Here is a 22,375-nt window from a genome sequence, read left to right as displayed (position 1 = left end):
GAATGAGCTGAAATTTTCAGGGAGCTTCTGGGACCCCCAAACTGTCATTTAAGGGTGCAAGGTTTGAAATTCCAGACTTTTCACTTTTCCCATATAAGCTTGGGCCACTCTAATGTGGCACGGCAACATGGAATCTGATTTTTCTCCGCAGCAACATATTTGATTGGCAAGAATAATCATGTGGAGTAAATTAGACTGTACAATTTTGGTACCGATTCATCAAAGTAAAGTTCATTTTTCGTCACTGCAAAAAATAGCGTGTGCAACTCGTTGCAAAACTCGATTTTTCTGCACTCGTAGTATGTTATCCAACTCGGCAAGCCTCGTTGGATAAACGTACAACTCGTGCTGAAAAATCATCTTTTGCAACTTGTTGCACCAACTACTATTTTTGCAATTCCTGATCATAATACTTGGTTTACAGTTGGCGTTTGAGTGATAAAACGGCCAACTTTTCCATACCAATGCAATGGGTGCTTTAATGAACATTATGCAACTCAAATGGGTTGCATAATATCCATTATAGCACTCATTTCGGTGCTATAATGAAAAACCAGCATTAGAACAATAGTTATATGACCAGACTTAGTTCAATTAACTTGAAAGAGTGTTCAAACAGTATATTCTCTGTGTCACGTAATTAATGAAATAATTTAATGGACATGACATCAAATTATCTAAAAGCAGGTTTATCTATCGCTTTATGGTCTGTCGAGCATACAATGTGGCACGATAACATGGAATATGTTTGTTTTCTGCAGTAGCATGACATTTTGGCAAGATTGATTATGTGAAGTAAATACAATTGTAACATTTTGGTACAGATTTATCACATTAAAACCCATTTTTCGTCATTGCAAAAAATAGCGTGTGCAACTCGTTACAAAACTCGATTTTTTCAGCACTCTTAGTATTTATCCAACTCGATAAGCCTCGTTTGATAAACGTACAACTCGTGTTGAAAAAATCATCTTTTCGCAACTAGTTGCACAAACTACTATTTCAAAACTTTCGATGTTCATATTAATATGTTTGTGACTGGAATTCAAAACTACAGATAAAACCAACTCATCAATGCACTAAATGAATATCTTATGAATATGTACCAATTTTAAAAATATTCGTATTTACTGACACGCAAAACAACTCGTGCAAAAGATAAACTTGGCAGGTTTAAACTTTTACTCTCGCATGTTGAAATGGTTCATTTGAATGGCCTTGTATGATTGTGAAGTGAAATTGAATAATTCTGTGCTTCATCAGTGAAATACTTGCGTTTTTATCACTTACCCCTCCGCACAATGGGGAAATCCGATTTCAAAGGTGGAAAAAATAAATAACTTTCTAAACGAACAACTTACAGATGAGATCAAGAGCTTATTCGAAAGGGAATTTTGCAAAGAATTCAGTGAGTGCTGTTTCATGGATGTGGAACACTTCTGTATGTAGTTATTGAGCTCGTTTTGCCCTAATGCCTCATATATTGCGAGTTTCCAAACTATTTGTCATTTTATCTTCAAGACATTGGTCTAAAATTGTGTTTATCTCTTCACTGTGGATCCACAGAAGGGCACTAAATATATTTTGTTAATAAGAGTTGGAAATTTAAGGGATTTTGGGGTCAAATAAGCATTATGCGCAATTTTCATGTATTCTGTAAAAAATAGTAATATTTACAGATTAGTGTTGATATTATTGTCTCAAAGTGTTGAACATATATTGACAAATGTTTGCCGAACAAAAATTAATGAAATAAATCGTTTCACAAATGTTTTATTTGGTTATTTATTGAGTTAAAAACGATTTTTAAAAACTTTTGAATAGCACCGATGCCAAACATTTCCAAATCATACCCGATAGCACACCTAGACAAGAATAGTCATATGTTATGAGTCTTGATGTGATCATAGATAGGAGGTGATGGGAGATACTCTTTTTTCTTACCTTTTTGCCCAAATTCCCCTATGAAATAATATAGCTCAATGATTCTGAGGAAGAAATGATGTAGTAATGTTAATTTAATTGATATAATTAAAATAACAAATAATCATATAATTCATTAAAAATATTGAATTATAGGGGATTTAGGGGTCATACAGCTCATTTAATGTAACTTTTTATACAAAATAGGATAACTTTTCTCACGAGCGACTCACAGATAAGGTTAAGGGCTTATTCGAAAGAGAATTTTCCAAGAAATTCAGTGAGAGATGTTTTATGTACGTGAGACACTTCTGTATGTAGTTATTAAGCTTGTTTTGCCCCAATGTCCCATACATCAAAACTTTTCATATTTTCGTGCTTTTGTCTTCCAAGTATTGTACTAAAGATATGTTCTCCTCTTCATTATAGATGCATAGAAAAGCACTATACATGCTTTGTTGGTAAAAGTTGGAAATTTAAGGGATTTTGGGGTCAAATAAGTATTAAATTGCAGTTTACGTAAATTTTCCATGTATTCTGTAAAAATTAATAAAAATATTATTATTCCCCAAAATATTCTACAGACATTGATAAATGTTTGCGAAACAATTACTTATGAAGTAAATCATTTCGCAAGTGTTTTGTTTTGTGATTTAATAAGTAAAACCCGATTTTTTAAATGCTTCTGAAAAGTGCCATTCCCAAACCATATCCGTTTGCACAACTAGATAAGAGTAAATATATTAGTCGATGTGATAATAGATAGGAATAGATAGGAAATATTCTTTTCTCAAGACCTTTCACCCAAATTCCCCTTATGAAATAATATAGCTCAATGATTCTCGGTTAAGAAATGATGGAGTAACATTGATTCAATTATATTTTGTCAATGATACTATAAAAATAACAAATATTCGTAGATTGCATTGAAAACAAAAAAATCCAAGGGTTTAGGGCTAAGAACCTTTTTTTTAAATTCATAATTAATGATTTTTTTTCACTTATTTGTCCCAAAATGCCTTAAAAATCCATTTTTAATGTAATATATGGATATTTGCTTTTTTATGGTATCAATTTCTGTTAAAAAAAATGTATGACAATAATATCAACTAATATCTGTAAATATCTGAATAATCAATAGGCTGTAGATGTCGCCAAAATTGACCATATGTAGAGCTACATCAATGCTTACAAGTTTTTAAATAACCGTATTTTAACCCTTAAGTTTGATGATTATTTGACCCCAAAATCCTTTAAATTTCCCACTTTTCCAACAAAATATGTATAGTGCTATGTATGTATCTACAATGAAGAAGAAAACAGAATTTCAGTGTAATTTTTGAAAGATAATAGTACCAAAATATGAAAAGTTTTGATGTATGGGACATTGGGGCAAAACAAGCTTAATAACTACATACAGAAGTGTCTCACGTCTAGAAAACATCTCTCACTGAATTTCTTGGAAAATTCTCTTGCGAATAAGCCCTTAATCTTATCTGTGAGTCGCTCGTGAGAAAAGTCATCCTATTTTGTATAAAAAGTTACATTAAATGAGCTGTATGACCCCTAAATCCCCTATAATTCAATATTTTTAATGAATTATATGATTATTTGTTATTTTAATTATATCAATTAAATTAACATTACTACATCATTTCTTCCTCAGAATCATTGAGCTATATTATTTCATAGGGGCATTTGGGCAAAAAGGTAAGAAAAAAGAGTATTTCCCATCACCTCCTATCTATGATCACATCAAGACTCATAACATATGACTATTCTTGTCTAGTTGTGCTATCGGGTATGGTTTGGAAATGTTTGGCATCGGTGCTATTCAAAAGTTTTTAAAAATCGTTTTTAACTCAATAAATAACCAAATAAAACATTTGTGAAACGATTTATTTCATTAATTTTTGTTCGGCAAACATTTGTCAATATCTGTTCAACACTTTGAGACAATAATATCAACACTTATCTGTAAATATTACTATTTTTTACAGAATACATGAAAATTGCGCATAAAATGCACTTTGATGCTTATTTGACCCCAAAATCCCTTAAATTTCCAACGCTTACCAACCAAATATATTTAGTGCCCTTCTGTGGATCAACAGTGAAGAGATAAACACAATTTTAGACCAATGTCTTGAAGATAAAATGACAAATAGTTTGGAAACTCGCAATATATGGGGCATTAGGGCAAAACGAGCTCAATAACTACATACAGAAGTGTTCCACATCCATGAAACAGCACTCACTGAATTCTTTGCAAAATTCCCTTTCGAATAAGCTCTTGATCTCATCTGTAAGTTGTTCGTGAAGAAAGTTATTAATTTTTTCCACCTTTGAAATCGGCTTTCCCCATTGTGCACTGTACCGTGACCTGCCCTAATTCCGCGCATTGCCTAATACCGTGGATTTTATCCAAATTGATGAATATAGAGGTACTGTCTGTCATACACATCACATTATTTGGTGAAATACACAAATATATATATATATATCAGAAAATGTTAGCAAGTTATATTTGTGGGTATTTGTGACGTAAATTAGGCGCTAAAAAATAAATGTGAAATTGTATGGCTCGACCAGCCAAAATTTGCATCCGCTTAGCAAAACGCTTAATTAAAATTATGGTTATATTTGGTTATATTTCTTTTAAGTCTTGTAACTTGATTTTTAAATGATATTTAGGTACTTCCAATATCTCATTGAGCCCAGTTTTACAGCTATAAAAATGAGCTGGGTACTGAAATGGTATTTAAATTTCTTGTTTTTGCATTTTTATTGATCAAAACAATTGTCGCGGTATTAGGACATCTTCTTCGCCAGTAGTGCCTAATACCGTGACTAGGCTATACCGTGAAGTTGATACTCAGAAAAATAAAACGTAACCATCACATTGAATACATAGACCACTAGACAATATCGTATAGGTATTGAAACATTCATATTAAATATCTACGACATTTTATGCGTAGGATTACTAGGGAAGCATCATTCAGATGAATTACATATTGCAATATGTATTATTCTAATACTTCCTCAAAGAAAAACTTCTGTTGGGAGACTTGAAGATGGTATACATCTAATGAACATACAAATCGTCTTTATTGTATCATTCAGCACATACGAATACAATATCATTTATGCGATATTTACCACAGACTATAAACGTAAATATTTTTCCTGTGCAGTTTCCTTTAGAAATGAAGGTAGAGTATTTTTCATCTGAATACAAATCCTCCCATTGTCTTCAAATCTACTTAGACACTCGATTGGATATCATCTATCTAAAACCTAAAGAAATGTGAAGTAAATTATTTGAAAAAAATAATAAACGCTTTTAAACCGTCAATATTGAGAAATTGCTAACTTCCCACGGAAATGATTCTTTTCCCAGTAGGTATCTGTTTAAAATAATAAATTTTCATGACTTTTTTTAGTATGTTTGACCTAATAATTTAATTGAAATTTGTATATGATTCAATTATTTACACATTTTATTGTAAATGTGCTGTTAAGCTCATCATTTGAGTTTGTTTGATAGGGCACGGTATTAGGCAATTTTCTGCGCGGTATTTGGAATGTACGCGGTATTAGGCATATTCATAAGTCAAATGTCGAATACTATTTTCTTCATTTTTTTATGAGTTGAAGTACAAAACATATTTTTCCCTTCAAATGTATTTAATATTGATTAAAGTGACATAGTTTTCAAGGATGATTGTTACAAATTGAATTTTATATGGCGAATTCATTGTGGACACGTCCTTAACCCCACGGTAATAGGGCATGTCACGGTACCGTACTTGTTCACTTTGTCGAACATGTCCATGTTGAAAAACAATAATAAAAGTTTACCTAAAAAATGGTTTTAGACACGATTTTTAAAATTTTATCATAACTCGCTACCATTAAGAGAGTTGGTATATTAAAGAAAATGAAAACAAAAATCTTGTTTTTCGGTAGGCAGGAGACATTTCCTAGCTCAACGATAAGGCGTATGGGTGAAAATGACTGAGATCTAATCTCTATATGGTCTTAGAAGTGTTCGGGTGATTTTCTTCTCTTGAAAAATAAATCCGAAGAAAATGTTTGGAGACCGACTGGAAAAAATTCAACCCATTGAAAGTAATGAAATGTTAGACTTTTTATTTGCATATGTTTATGCTGTGTGATTTTTGTTTCATGTGTAAGAAATTCTGTCCTTTGTGTTTCCGCATTTCGTGAAAAAGGTGCTTGGTGCGTTTTAGCTGAACCCCTAACAAATTTCATTAAAGTCATATTTTAGCACTCAGCCCATAATGTTCGAAATCGAGCCAGCCAGAGCAACTTCAAGTAAGTTTTAGCTATAGCTTGTGTACATTATAGATCAGGACTTATTTGCCACCCATAAGCATAATTGTCCACAATTAATATGAAATCCATATCATTATGAGACAGTTATGCTCACCGCTGCAGTTGTGTTTTGGTAGGACCCGATTTGGTACCTATCCCACTTGAAACAAGTATGAAAATGTTTAAAATCGTTTTCATCTCAATTGAACAATTGACCAACCTGTTATTACTACTTAAAACAAAAAAAAAACTATTTAAAATAACACTTTGCTCGTTGCATATGCCTCTCGCACCTACTAAATAGTGGCCTATTTTCTATCACTCTTTTTATCATAAAACACATCAACTGAGATACTTCAGTTCTTAACGCTAGAAGCTAACATTGTTGTGTTAGGCTGCTTCGACTAGTTATGAGATCACTCTTTGTTAAAGTTACAAATGCTCAGTAAAAGAAAATTTCCCCAACACTCAGCGCATGATGTTTTCACTGCTATTGTACAGCTTGGGAAGCTCTGATTGCAGTCGCAACAGCTGGACAAACGTCTTCAGCTTTATGCCGGAGCGTTCCCCAGTTTCTGAATCTGCTTTCACGAAAGTGGAGTAGTACGAGACCAGCTCTTGGGAGCCATCGTCATCTAGGTCGGCAATTAGCAGCGAGTTTTCCTGGTAATTGAGATCCGGTTGACAAACCACGTCGGTTTTGTCCTTCACATTCTCCCGACAGTACTGTATAATGTTGGACTGGCTGGTGTTTTCGATTTTGATGTCGGTAGAATTGAAAACAATCAGCTTGACGATTTCCTTTAGGTACCGCATACGCGTTTTATATGTTCCCGGGCGTAAAGTTTGATTGACGCTTCGTCGGACCTTTGCGGTTTGGTCAGTATCAGTATTCTGATCCGGAAGAACCCAGGATTGTTTCTTCACCAGCAAATGGGAGAAAAGATTGTGCTCCTCTTTGGATGAACGTTTGTCCCGACTGCTTCGGTTGTCCGGTTCCTCCTGACTCCATTCCCAAAACTTCAGCACAAAACCGTTGATTGCGGAGGGGTTTTCTTTGCCAACATTGCTAAATGACAACCGTACAGGTTGCATGCCATATAACTGTTTTCCAGAAGCATTCCATAATACTTTTCCGTTAGACTCTTCAGTAAGTAATACAGTAGTGGAACAGTTTTCCGGACATTTACCACGATTCTCGATCACCAACTGTTTACCGCCAACCGCATCAATAGTCCTCTGCTTTTCAGTGTTTTTCCTCTGACCAAAAAATTTATGCTGCGGAAGGTCCACCTTCTTGCTTATTTTTCGCATATCCAACGCCTTATGCTTGATCTGCATGTATAGTTCTTCCAAAGGTTTGGATCTCTGCTGTTCGGATTTCTCCTTAACGCAGTTGAACATGACATTGTATTCAGAATCAATCATCAACTTGTGGACGTAAATACATTCTTTCAAAATGTGGGAATCTCCAATGAGTTCTCCTTTGCGTCCGGAAATCATAACCAGCTTATTATGCTTTGTTTCGCCATAACTTGTGATGAAGAATAAATCCTTCACACCATCTCCATCCACGTCCGGGATAACTAATGGGAAATCCAGCAGATCATTTTGCTTTAGGATACTCTTCTGATCATATATAGGCGAATGCCAGATCCATTGCCCAGATAGAGGATTTATACACTCTAACTGACCATACTCGTCCATCACCAGACAATCCGGAGACCCATTCAAATCAGCATCGATTAGTGTGCAATCAATACTTTTCGGTTCATTCACCATCTGATCGTACCATGCCACTTTGCCGGTACTCCCTACCAATGAAATTATTCCGTTTCTCATCTTGAATGAACTTGCAAACTCTGGAAACAGTTTATCGCCTCTGTACATGAATATCAAATTCTTGCTCTTCCCTCTCACACCGTCCACTGCGTTAATCACTCCCTTCAGCTCTATCTTCTCATAATTTCTAATCCAGTTTTGTGTCATAATCCGTTCTGCCTTGGCCGGACAAGCCATATCATCTGAGCAAGGGATGACCCACAAAAATACCACCAACGAAAGAAAGCAAACAGCCAACGAAGCTACGAAGCAACACTTACGCGGAAATGACATCTTCCTCTCGATGGATAGCGACCCGGTTTCGTGCAGAATAGCTACATTGTCCCCGTGGAATACGCCATGGGCATCCTCGACGTCGCTCGGGCTGGCCAACCCATTGTACAAACTGTTACTAATAGCCGTTCCATCAGCTCCTCCTAAAACAACAGGATTCCTATTGCTTCCCTTACCCGTCATTCCGTTCATTGCGATCGTTGTGGTTGTCGTAATGAAGCCGTTACCTCTGCCGAATCTTCCCCCGTTTGGATGATGATGAACTGCCGCGGCCACTCGATGGGGATGCTGATGATGAGCTGGTACCGCTGTTAGATGATAATGATGTCTTTGCAGTAAATCTTCTTCGCTCTCGGAATCGGTTATCGTTGTTTGCGGAATGGGGGAGTAGATACCTCCGGATGAATCACTATTAGGCATAATACACTGCTAGAAAATGGGGTCAACCATGAAAACAAAATCAATAAACATTAGATTTTTTTTTACAAACCTTTCACATCTATTGCTCGGATTGAAACTAGTTCAAATGTGTCATGCTTACAGCGAGCGCAGTTTTATTCTCAGTTTAAAGCTAATGTTAAACAATTACATTAGAGATTTTCTTTGGTTTTCGCGGAAAATTACGACGTATCTTTTTTTTTAAATCGCGAGTAAAAAAAAATCGGCCACAGCTGTCAACGAAATCAACAAAAAAGCAAAATAAAACAAAACATCTACTTTATCGACAAAAGTAATTTATAGCGTATATCAAAGTTAAATTCACCACATAGCACACAGACTAATATTAAGCCCCAAACACAATGTCAGCGGAATGGCAACGGAAACGGCAAATTTAACGATTTGAAATTTGAAGAAAATATATGGTCTAACTATTTAGTCTTGTTCATGAAATCTCAGAAAACTTATACTGTTGTATTGAGAAAATAGTAAAAATAGTAGCCTCTCGTGTTATGAAAACAGAATTTTGGCCAATTTTCAATAGAAAACAATGGGACAAGATTCTGCGTCGAATGAAACTTGTTGCGAGCAAATCCCGGAAAAAATAATACCATAGGCTCAATAGTATGAACCGAGCCTGTAACAAGCGCGGTGTCATCATCATCAATAGACATAGACCGCTGTCATCATTGAAAAGTAGTATAAAAAAAAAGTGTGCCCGGGACATCCTGGCTACGATTTGGCGACAATAGCATGACAGTAGCCTGGTATGAACAATTGAATTACCATATGCTCTACCGTATACAATAGGATATATTGTTTCTGGATGGTTGCACATATTGTATCAAAACCGAGGATATAGTACGGGAACATTGTTCTATAATGTAGCAATACTTGCAATTGTTTTTAGAACATTTTAGTACATAAGATTTAATCATTGTTAACTTTTGAAAACTTTGGTCAAATTTCATATTACCAATATGACAATAATTATCCCATTTGTATTATTTTTGTTTAAATTTATTTGTTGAACGGTGTAAAGCCGTCATAATTAAGAAATCAAATATTGTTTTGTTTTATTGCGCTTTTTGCACTTTATAAGAGTTTTGCGAGATTTTTTTCTCACAGTCATCTTTTTCTCACACGCAATACACTCAAAAAAGTTTGATTTTCCGTGTATAATATTTGTGTGTGAGTGCTCAATCTGAAAACAAACAGACGTCAAATACTGGCGGGAATCGATTTAGTGTACACGCTTATATGTGACTCAATGGGTTATAATTGGGTAAATTTCAGTAACAAAAATCGATCAACCCGAAATGAGAGTGAGTGTGAGAAAAAGAAGCGGGCAAATCACAATCTACACATAACTCTTCAAATTGGTGAAATCGGCAATACTATAAATATACAATTTAATCTAATCTAATCGTTCAGTAGCCGCTAGGTTGCGAAGGCCGACGGAGGTCCTTCGTAGCTTAGTTGGTTAAAGCACCAGTCTAGCGTACTGTAGGGTCATGGGTTCGAGTCCCATCGAAGGGAAAGTGGTTACCTCCATACATTTTCCAAATCAATATCTTCCACATAACGTACATATTCACATATGAGTTTTCATAACATTGTAAATTAACGTCCAAGTCGGGTGGTTTAATCCCCGGAAATAGGCAATTACCTTTGATTGAACTGAACTTGAGTTGCGTGCTCTTGCCTACGCAATGCGGTCGGGTCTGAGCTTGACGACCGACTGGCAAATAGCTTACACAACATCACTTGATCAGTACCGTTGCTGATGAAGAATGTGTATAGCCGCCAGACATTCTAAATACTCACGCTCCTCTAATGTGGACGTGTACAATACACATGTGGAAGTATTGGCTTGAGAAATGGATTGCGAGTGATTTGACTATGTGTCCAATTTGGGAATCTCGAGCTCGTTCAGTAGCCGCTAGGTTGCGAAGACCGACGGAGGTCCTTAGTAGCTTAGTTGGTTAAAGCACCAGTCTAGCGTACTGTAGGGTCATGGGTTCGAGTCCCATCGAAGGGAAGTGGTTACCTCCAATACATTTTCCAAATCAATATCTTCCACATAACGTACATATTCACATATGAGTTTTCATAACATTGTAAATTAACGTCCAAGTCGGGTGGTTTAATCCCCGGAAATAGGCAATTACCTTTGATTGAACCTTCTTTTTTGCTCCTTGTCTATCAAAACAGATGTCAAAACATCGGAAAAAGAAAGAGAAGTCCGAGAGAAACAACAAAAAGCACGTTGCAGACTTGCCAGTTTTGAAAGATTTTACTATGAAGATGGGTGTGAAGGTGAAAACGGCGATTTCAACGACCGTTTAAGGAGCGACTATTTCGAACGGTCGGGTCCAATAGGGAAATCCACGTACAATACGATACAATATATTGTTTGACAAAATAAGTGTATGAAAAAATCTCAGATTTTGTATGGTTACGATACTTAGCAACCCGTACATTCTAATGTGAAACCTTCATTTACAGTTTAATGAATGGTTCATAACAATACATTCTAATGTATTTCTATTATTTCATCTACAATATAATCTATGGTAAATTCATTGTTTTTGATGGTAATGTTACAATAAGTTGTATTGTTTTTCTATAATATTTTTTATTCGGGATCGGCTAAGAGTAAGTGCCTAGAAAACAAGTGAGGATTTTTCTTGTAAAAAAATGTATTTTGATCATAACTCCAAATCCCATAGTCCGATACGGCCAATTATCAATACGGAACAATGGGACAAGTTTTGAAAAATTTTGAAAAAAATGAATTTTGGCCAAAACTTCGAAACCCATAGTCCGATTTGTCTGAGAATTCAATAGGAAACAATGATTCTGCGTCGAATGAAACCTGTTGCGAGCAAATCAGCAAAGAGTAAAAAGCTGAGCAGAATGGATACGTTTGCATGCCTTTTAACAGTTTTACCATGGGAAAAGTGTTGAAACGTTCGCAAACGTATCAATTCTGCTCAGCTCTCAAGTGTTTAAAAAGTAAGTGAAAATTTTTTTTGAGAAAAAATATATTTTGGCCATAACTTCGAAGCCCATAGTTCGATTGGGTTAATTTTCAATACGAAACAATGGGACAGCATTCCGCGTCGAATGCAACATGTACGTTGCAACATACGAGCAAATTGGTTAAGGATAAGTGCTAAAAAAATATTGAGATTAGTTTGCGCACACAAATACACACACAGACATCACTCCGATTCGTCGAGCTGGGTCGATCGGTATATAACACTATATGGGTCTCCGGGCTTAGTACAAAAATTTTGTTTTTGGGGCGAACATATAGCCTTTACGTATACACCCGATTCTGTTTTTACACGGATTTTTTTTACACGGCCGTGTAAAAAAATCCCATACAAAATTTTTGCAAAGTTGCTCCATTTTGCATGATTTGTCGAGAAATCATAAAACTTTTTTTACACGGATTTTCAAATTTTGAACTGAAAACTTTTTTAAAGGCCAGTATCGACTTAAAAAGTAGAGAGGTTACGGAATTTTGCTCAATATTACCAAGAGGAATTTTGACAACTGATCTGCATGGAGCAAATTGTCACTTTTACTTACGGAATAATTGAGCAGAATATTTTTCCGAAAGTAAAGTGACAGCTCCCATTACTTTGCGTGGGAACCTTATAAATGCCAATTTCGATTTTTGTTCTTTTCATGTGGATACTGTTGTAAGAATTTTGTTGCGATTCTTTACTTTTCCGATTCAGTGAACGGAATTTAACATGTGATTGAGATAGAAAAAGAAATTTCTTTTGAACACGATACCAACCTTTACACGGAACGCATTCCCCGTGTAAAAAAAGAATCGGGTGTATTATTATTCCATGATAAGAAACTGAATAATTTAACAGATTCGATAAATCGTTCATTTCTATTTGGGACGATTTTTACCAGATTGCAGAAATTTATGTCACAGTAATTATATTAAATGGACTGACATCGTTAGTTAAAAACACCACATGGTGCATGCTATAAATTCTAAAAAAACAAAACTGTCAAACTTGCATGACATCCTTGTTCAGTCGACGCAAAAAACACCATCGAAAGCATCTTGGGCTCTCGTTTGTCGTCTTTCGTCTTCTGAAAAGGAAACTACAGCCTGCACCCATTAGCACAAAACAGCAGAAATAGAAGTGTTTTCTTTCTTCGTGGGATTATAGAGCTCCCAAAACTATTGTCGCGCCTCGTCGAGTTATAATAGCGCGATCCCGTAGTGAATCCTGGTTTAGTGTCGTTTTCGTGAATAAAATTTTATTTTTTCTTATCCCTTTGCGGAAGAAATTTTTGTGCTAAACGCTCCCAACAATCGTGTAGGAAGTGGTTTGCTGCAGCGTGAAATTTTACCAGAAGAATAGTTGGAAGTTGATTTTTACGTGATTCAAGTGTTAGATTAAAAAGGAAAACAACCCCAGATACCTATCGCTTGTAGATTATTGTGGTGACTGAAAATCCCAGGTACCAAGAGCGTCCTAATTTTGATTTGTTTTTCATTTGTGCCACCCGAGCACAGTGTTCCCCATCTTCGACGTGTGAAAGTGTAAGGGTTTCCTCTGCCCTGCCTAAAAGCACCGAAAATTGCCCGTAAGTGTCCCGAACCCCCGTCGGATCTTGCTCTAGATTCCAACAGCAGCACCAGCAGCAGTCATAGTAGCAGGAGAAATCTCGAGATCACAGCTGCAATTATGGCGTCGCTGCTGGAAGAAGAGCAAAGCCTACGCGAGTGCGAGGCCTACATCCAGACGCATCGAATTCAGCGGGTGCTCAAGGATTGCATCGTGCAGCTGTGCGTGGCCCGGCCCGACAATCCCATCTCGTTCCTGCGGCAGTACTTCCAGAAGCTGGAAAGGGTAAGTTTGGGGTGAAAATATATTCTGAATTTCGCATTAGGGGGAAATCTTGTACGTATCTCGCAAAAATAGATGGACACAGACAGTGTTGCCAATTACAGGTATACCTCGATTATATGGACTTTTTCGATGCAATAATGTCCACATAATCAAATTTACCATATACGTTTATATTCTCCTTTATCTTATTTGGCATTACATCCCCCACTGGGACATTGCTTCATCGCTGCTTAGTGTTCATTTCATTGAGCACTTCCACAGTTAGTAATCGCTTAGTTACCATTTTTGCATTCGTATATCATGAGGCTCACACTATGATACTTTTATGCCCAGGGAAGTCGAGACAATTTCCAAACCGAAAATTACCTAGACCGGCACCGGGAATTGAACCCAGCCACCCTCAGCATGGTCTTGCTATATAGGCGCGCATCTTACCGCTAGGCTAAGAAGGACCCCTATATATAAGTATACTAGTCGACCCGGCAGACGTTGTCCTGCATAGTAGGCGAAAATGCGCGTTGTGAACTGGCCATGCGAAATTTCCATACGATTCTTATTTTTAGTTTTTCACGATTTACTCCATCTTACCCGTGATTTTCGCATAAGGAAATATCTTATAAACCCGTCGGAAACTATAACGAATGTTTCTGCTGAAGAAATGAAAAAAATCCATCCAGCCGTTTTTGAGTTATGCGGATACGAACACAGACCATTTCATTTTTATATATAAGATTTATTTGTTACGACAGCCTACTAGTTACAGGACTAATAGAAGAACTTTTATTTTTCAAATTTGTGTTACAAAAGGAAATAAGTCTTAATACAATGAAAAAATATCCATTTATTACCTTACAGTCTAATCCCCATGTTTGGACCCATTTCAGAATGATTTAGTGGATGTTAAAATTGTTAGGTTTTTAAAAAAATGTAACCGTTTTTCAATCGCTACTTTGCACACTGTACTAAGATTACGTTAGTATCTACTAAAGACTTCTTAGCCAAACTTAATGTGGACACAATAATATACTACCTTTCCTGAACCTTTTTAAACAAAACTCGCGCTGTATACTACTCTGATTCTTCCGGTGGCTTTATACGGCCATGAGACATGGACGTTAAAGGAGGCTGATCGGAGAGCTCTCGGAGTGTTTGAGCGTAAGGTGCTGCGGACAATACTCGGCGGCAAACAGGAGAACGGTATCTGGCGGCGTCGCATGAATCACGAATTGTACCAGGTGTATAAAGGGCTGGATATTATTAAGCTTATACAACACGGCAGACTACGGTGGGCTGGTCACGTTGTTCGTATGCCGGAAGAACGACAAGCGAAGATAATATTTAGTAGAGAACCCGGAAGAGGCCGCAGGCTTCGTGGAAGGCCGCGTACACGATGGCTTTTTGCAGTTGAAGAGGACCTGAGGGCGCTCAATGTTCAGGGCGACTGGAAGCGATTGGCCCAGGATCGAGTCCAGTGGAGAAGGATACTCCATTCGGCGTAGGTTCATCGAAGAGCTGTAGCCCATCAAGTATCAAGTAAGTACCTTTCCTGAAGGGTACGCCGCGTGGAATTTTGAGAAAATCAGGCAATATTTCGATTGACAAATATGTATCCCACAAAAAGAAGGGTTTGCTATCTATTTGGTGAGTCTAACTCAGTGGCTCCCAGTTTTTTCAGTGTCGCGACCCCCTTGACGATCAGCCCAGTGGCCCACGGTCCCCTTAATATGTTATGCTGAAATCAAGAACAATCTGTTTCTCCCTTTGGTGCTTATCTGGGGATGTGTTTAAAATTCATTCTCGCCTGGGTGTGTAGAAGCAAACGGTATTAGAATTTTCAAAACTTGTTACGCAACTTTGGGATACGATTCGTATATGGCACACCAATACTGGCTCAAATGTTTTTCACCGAATATCTCACAAGATGATGAAGCATTCAGCATGTCCAAATATTCATTCAAAATTTCATCGGAAAGGCTAACCACGTCAATGTAAACGAAAATGAATTGCGAACTAATGAATCATCTTCTTGAGCCAGCTCAGTTAAATAACAATTACTAACTGGTGCACCAATGACAATGACAATGAAAGACTAGTGCATCAGTCTAGCGTACTGATAGTTGTGAGTTCGAGTCCCATCTAAGGAAAAGTGGTTATCTCCAATACATTTTTCAAATCATTATCTTCCACATAATGTACATATTCAGTATTCACATATGAGATTTCAGAACATAGTAAATTAATGTCAAAGTCGGTTTAATTCCAAGTTGGTTTAATCCCCGGAATATAGGCAATTAACTTTGATTGAACTGAAGTGAGTGAAGTTGAACCATAAATTCCATTTGAGATCTGCGTGAATGCATTTATGTCTTGGCCATTTTGCATAAGGGCCATTTGGCATAATTTGTATGGTGTCAATCAATTAATCGGCACAATTCATGTGCAATAAAGAAGTGTAAATTACAGAAAAAGTGAATAAAAGCTTTGCTATCAAGGCTTTCAACAAATGGTCAGTTCAAAAATTCCATTGAAATAAGCAAAGAACTGCTCGCGTTTCAAAGAAGGGTAAATTATAGGAAATGAAAATGATAAGGTGTTGAAGTGAATAGTCGGGATATACTATGACTCGTTATCGAGTCATGGAAGCAAGTTATGCCATATTATAAAACATGTTATGGATTACTGCGAACCCTTGAAAAACCCTAGCAGTACACATGTTTCACATAGGTTACTGCAATTCATGTGTGACCAGATTTGGTCACAAACAAGTTGCTGCAACCATTTTTGCCTGACTTTTGTTGATCGGGAAGCTTTTCAAGGATTTTATATTCCACATCTCGACATTTCCCTTAGCTGGAGGGTCTGTTCAAATATTACGTAACGCAATAGAGGTGGGGGGTTGTTGAATTTTGGTTACGATTTGTTACGCAAAATATGGGGGGTGGGTGTCCTTCGGAATATTGTTACGCGTACCAAATTAATTGCATAGAGAAAAAAAAATTTAAAATGTTAAATAATGTCTATTTTCTTTAAAATATCATAAAATAAACAATGCATAACAATGTGCAAAATGCTGACCGCACGCCGACACGAATTTAACGTAGCAGCACAGACAAACAGACGTAACACTAGAGAAATTACCATCGACCATGTCTTCAACGATCAATTTGAATTTGATTATTTCCGCGCTTCACATTAAGGGGCGCTAGCGTCGAAATCCTTCGAGTTTGACATTTCACTCCAGCGCCTTCTGGTGACAATGTCATACGAAACATTGTTTCGTGTAACATGCTCGCAAGATGGTGGTACAGGAGTTGAACGATGGATTTTTGAGAAAAATGTTCAAGCTGTTACGTCTGTTTGTCTGTGGTAGCAGCATTACAGACACACGAGAGAATCTCCAAACTATCCAAACTCTGTTGGTCTCGTAGACCTCTAATATCCGAACTCAAAAATCGTTTGGAGTACCGTAGATATTCTGGGAATGTTTAAATTTTCATATACTGGTGTAATGATGTCTCATGGGTTCATGTTTTTACAACTAACACATAAGCCGAGTTGCTTTTGATTTGGAGTACCGTAGATATTCTGGGAATATTGTATTTTGTATATACTAGTGTAATGATGTCCCATGGGGTTGCTCCAACTAACATACAAGCTCAGGACCCTATGAATCACTATGTTGGTGTTGTAGAACTTCAATATCTGAACTCAAGAATGGTTTGGAGTACAGTAGCTATTTTGGGAATGTAGAGGACATAATCATGTCCCATGGGAATTCTACAACTAACATAACACACAAGCTCAGGAATCTATCAATAACTCTGGTGATCTTGTAGGCCTCCAAGATATGAACTCAAGAATTGTTTGGAGTACCGTTCATATTCTGGTAACACTGCGATTTGACAAAAATAGTCTAATTATGTCTCAAGTAGCATTGCCAACTTCAAATTAGGATTAAGGCTCCGTAAAACGCTTTGTTTTGTATGTAGGTCATCAAGGTCTGAACTCAAGGAAGGTTTGGAAGACATAGAAGATATAAAAAAAATATTTTACCCCATATTTCTACTTTTTCATGGATTGCATACGTTTTTGAAGCAGAATGTCCAAAATTTATGTTGAAATACGATGAAAAAATATCCGTATTGAATCGGTTAAACAAAATTCGTCTTGGCTAAACCTTCGCTTCCATGAAATTGTGATATGTACCGTCGTGCGGGGCTTCTTTTGATTCCGGGGGCTACTTTGGATTTTTGATTTTTTGAAAAAAATAAACAGAAAAAATACCAAATTTGAAACAGAAAGTTGCCATCCAACTATCAACAAGACACCCGATTGGTAATAATGACAATTTTATAGTAATTTTCGTTATAATTCTTGTTTTAAAATGTCCAAAGTAGCCCCTGATTTTTCAAAAGAAGCCCCGCACGACGGTACTTAAAACAATCGATTAATTTTCAAAAATTAGCCTTCCCAGTCACAAACAGTAACAACAACAAATCAGAATCTTGAGAAATTTTCACTTGGCTGCCATTGATGACATCCATGTGAATAAATGGTTTAGGGTCATTTGGCCGAATTTCGTTTGGCTGAATGCCATTTGGCCGAAAGGGTCATTTGGCCGAATGCCGTTTGCCCGAATAGTTGAAATACGTTTCCAAAAGAAGAAGGAAGAAGAATGAAAGAAGAAGGAAAAAGGAAGAGGGAAGAATAAAGAAGAAAGAAGGAAGAACGAACAAGAAAGAAGGAAGAAGTAAAAACAAGAATGAAGAAGAAAGAAAGCAGAAGGAATAATGAAGAAGGAAGAAGGAATAAGGAAGAAGGAAAAAATAGGAAGGAAGAACGAAGAAGGAAGAAGAAAATAGGAAGAAGAAAGAAAGAAGAACTAAGAAGGAATGAGGAAGAAGGAAGAAGGGAGCAAGAAGATGGAGGAAGGAAGAAGAAAGAAGGAAGAAAGAATAAAAAAGAAGAAAGGAGGAAGAAGGAAGAAAGAAGATGAAAGAAGGAAGTAGGAAGAAAGAAGGATAGAAGACAGAAGACGAAAGTTGGAAAAAGAAAGAAGGAAGATGAGATAAGGAAGGATGAAGAATAAGTAGGAATAATGAAGTAGAAAGAAGGAAGAAAGAGGAAGGAAGAAGGAAGAAGGAAAAAGGAAAAAGGAAGAAGTAAGAAGGATGAATGAAGAAGGAACAAAGAAGGAAGATGAGAAAAAAAAGGAGTGTGACGGACAAAAGGAAGAGGGAAGAAGGAAGAATGAAGATGAGGGAAAGAATAAAGAAGAAGGGAGAAGGAAGATGGAAGGAGGAATAAAGAAGGAGGAAGAAGGAAAAAGAAAGAAGGAAGATGGAAGAAGCAGAGGCGTCGCGTGGTCAATTCTTCAACCTGTGCACCGGGCGGTGTATTTCGGTTTTCAGTTGTTGTAGCTGTCAATGTATCAGCATTAAAATTTCGAGTAAGCACGCGCCGGTGATACTTTTTGCCTTTCTCGTACAACAAAGTTGTACCGAAAGGCTATCATTTCACTCTGAAAACGAACTTTTTACAGGAACATCTGATAGTAAAGTTTCTTATACCATTCAACTCAGTTTGATGAATCGAGATGATGTCTGTGTGTGTGTGTATGTTTGTGTGTCTGTATGGTCACTTTTTCAACCTCAAAAACTCACACGATTTTCATGTACTTAGACTTAACTGATTTTATCGCAACAAGTTGCATTCCGCAGAGCCATTCTTCTTATTACATGCTATTTAATTTCATCAAGATTGATTAATGCGTTCGCAGCTGACAAGTAAAATGGTTTAGGCAGATTTCCATTTTTTCCCATATAATCGGGACTACGAGCATTGAGCAGCTACCATGCTATAATATAAATTACGTTTGCTCGATGGCTTAGAAACCTCGCTACGGCAATATCGATAACGCTAACGCAACGAGCAAAGCTTTTCAAAGCTTGCAATGTGGAACGTGTTGAACACGAAAACTAATCGACGAACAACGCACGCGCTTTAAAGTTGAGAGCGGACTCGATGTTGATTATTGCCATTATACTTTATCGGAGCATTCGCACCAACACAGTTGTAAGTTTCATCGCTGGCAACAGAAATTGCACTCGATAACGACACGATTAACTGCTGGTTCGTACGCTCGTGGCCATTGCGTTTGTTTTGTGTCATACATTGGAATGGGAAAAGAGGGGTTTCATTGATGCTTCAACATGCTGTTTGGTTTGGGTGGTGTGGAGTAATGGTGAAGTTTGGGTGATTTCAATAGCAAATTTGAATATAGTTTTCGTTTTATACATCTCCTCATTTCCATATTATATTATGTATGCGGTTTTGTTAGTCTTCTATTTATATTTAGGAATCGTTCAAAAATGGCATCGTTGCCTTGGCGAAAGGAGGTGGGGGTGTCGTTGGTTGAATAATCTTGAATGTATTTAACGTACAGAAAAAACAAAATTGCCAACATTTTTGGTAGATAGGAATTGAAAAAAACGAAGTTACCACCTTCAGTATATCTTGATTTAATCGAGAAAGGCATCGTCACCGCTAGGTGGATTAATTGGGGTTTTTTTTAATTATATTTGTTGTAGAAAAAAAGTTAAGCATTCAATAATGTAAATTATGACGAATTGATAATTGTTCGTGCATCCCGTATCAAAGTTAAATATTTTGAGAAAACACCTGACCTGAAATTACACATTCAATATGAACGATCTATCTTCAACCGTGTTCCCCATATGTTTCGTCTATCTGCTTCTAAGCTACATCTAATTTATCGAATTAAGCTCAAACTAAACTTAAAGTGAAAGTGGGTTTAATTGCAAAACAAACTAATCTGGGGAATCATAATGCTTTTCAATATGACATATAAGACAGCTATTCCATGAAACGATATCTTTTAATTTTTTATTCAAGTTATTTCGTAGAATGAGACAAGTCTTAATAATTATGCGTTCATAAAATTCGTCGGCAGGAGGAAAGAGTTGGACGACGATTCAACACACGCCGGCTGGAAGATGCCACGGTGAAACGGTCCTTCGTTGAAGAACTGGAGACGCGTGCTGCAGATATTCCGGAAGGTGGCAGCGTGGAAGACCAATGGACCGCCATCAAGAATGCCTTCATCGCCACCAGCGAGAACAATCTGGGCGAACTACGCACCCAGAGAAAACAATGGATCACCGATGAGACCTGGAGGAAGATAGAGGAGCGAAGAGAAGCCAAAGCCGCGATAGAGCGATCGAAAACCAGAGGAGCCAAAGTCTTAGCCCGTCAACGATACACGGCTCTTGAGAAGGAAGTAAAACGCTCATGTCGACGGGACAAGCGAGCGTGGGCAGACTCTCTGGCCGACGAAGGAGAGAGAGCCGCCGCAACCGGGGACATTCGCCTCCTCTACGATATCTCACGACGCTTAAGCGGGGCGAAGATGAATGCAACAATGCCTGTGAAAGACGCGAATGATCAGTTATTGACCGACCCAACTGACCAGCTGAAACGCTGGTTCGAGCACTTCGAACAACTTTTTCAAGTGCCAGCCAGGCCATCACCACCTCGGCATGATCTGCCTAGGATCCGACGTATAACACGCGTCATTACCGAAGCTCCATCACTGCTAGAGATTCAAACAGCCATTCAAAGCATGAAATCGAATAAAGCCCCAGGGGTCGACCGCATATCAGCCGAGATGCTCAAAGCTGACCCCATGACATCCGCTCAACTACTGCATCGTTTATTTCGTAATATCTGGGACACCTCAACTTTCCCGGTCGACTGGATGCAAGGTATCTTAGTGAAGGTGCCCAAAAAGGGTGACCTGACTGTATGCGATAACTGGCGAGGCATTATGTTGCTGTGTACCATTCTCAAAGTTCTGTGCAAAATTATCCTAGCCCGGATTCAGGAGAAGATCGATGCGACTCTCCGGCGGCAGCAAGCCGGATTCCGTGCCGGAAGATCCTGTGTGGACCATATTGTCACGCTCCGCATCATTTTGGAGCAGGTCAACGAATTCCAAGAGTCCCTTTACTTGGTATTCATTGACTACGAAAAAGCTTTCGACCGTCTCAATCACGAGAATATGTGGGGCGCCCTGAGACGCAAGGGTTTCCTGAGAAAATCATCGGCCTCATCGAAGCACAGTACGAGGCCTTTTCGTGTAGAGTGCTGCACAATGGGGTCCTGTCCGACCCTATCCGGGTCGTAGCTGGTGTGAGGCAAGGATGTATTCTATCACCGTTACTGTTCCTCATCGTAATCGATGAGATTCTGGTAGATGCGATTGACCGTGAACCAAACCGCGGGCTGTTATGGCAGCCTATAACCATGGAGCACCTAAACGACTTCGAATTGGCGGATGACGTTGCACTACTCGCGCAACGGCGCTCTGATATGCAGAGTAAGCTCAACGACCTTGCCGATCGCTCCTCCTCGGCAGGTTTAGTCATCAACGTCAACAAAACCAAATCGTTGGATGTAAACACGGTGACTCCTTCCAGTTTCACAGTAGCCGGGCAACCAGTGGAGAATGTTGAAAGCTTCCAATATCTTGGTAGCCAAATGGCGTCAGACGGCGGTACCAAGATCGACATAGGCGCACGGATCAAGAAAGCAAGGGCTGCCTTTGCAAGTTAAAAAATATCTGGAAAAACAGGCAGATAAGTGAA

The 22,375-nt window shown here is 37.9% G+C and overlaps 2 protein-coding genes across 4 annotated transcripts in view; one reads left to right on the top strand and one right to left on the bottom strand.

Annotated features, from left to right (window-relative positions):
- Window positions 1-6,441: 6,441 nt before the first annotated feature.
- Window positions 6,442-9,050, bottom strand: LOC134214198 (uncharacterized). Of its 3 annotated transcripts, XM_062693609.1 has the most exons (3): window positions 8,870-9,050; window positions 8,607-8,808; window positions 6,442-8,522 (listed from the first exon to the last, which is right to left on the bottom strand). In XM_062693609.1, the coding sequence occupies exons 2-3, from the start codon at window positions 8,797-8,799 to the stop codon at window positions 6,733-6,735; spliced, it is 1,983 nt and encodes a 660-aa protein (XP_062549593.1). In that variant the 5' UTR covers window positions 8,800-8,808; window positions 8,870-9,050; the 3' UTR covers window positions 6,442-6,732. The 3 variants fall into 3 exon arrangements, with proteins under 3 accessions (XP_062549593.1, XP_062549591.1, XP_062549592.1); XM_062693607.1 differs by having other exon boundaries at window positions 6,442-8,808; XM_062693608.1 differs by having other exon boundaries at window positions 6,442-8,805.
- Window positions 9,051-12,879: 3,829 nt separating this feature from the next.
- The window catches only part of LOC134218413 (cAMP-dependent protein kinase type I regulatory subunit), a 153,139-nt gene continuing 143,643 nt past the window's right edge, over window positions 12,880-22,375 (top strand). The window contains exon 1 of the mRNA XM_062697369.1: window positions 12,880-13,709. Within this exon, the coding sequence (XP_062553353.1) occupies window positions 13,545-13,709 (165 nt within the window). The 5' untranslated portion in view covers window positions 12,880-13,544. The remainder of the gene's footprint in view (window positions 13,710-22,375) is intronic.

Source organism: Armigeres subalbatus, chromosome 2, assembly GCF_024139115.2.
Source record: "Armigeres subalbatus isolate Guangzhou_Male chromosome 2, GZ_Asu_2, whole genome shotgun sequence".
NCBI classification, from domain to species: domain Eukaryota; kingdom Metazoa; phylum Arthropoda; class Insecta; order Diptera; family Culicidae; genus Armigeres; species Armigeres subalbatus.
The sequence above is the reverse complement of the archived record's forward strand: the minus strand, read 5'-3'. Positions and strand labels throughout refer to the sequence as shown.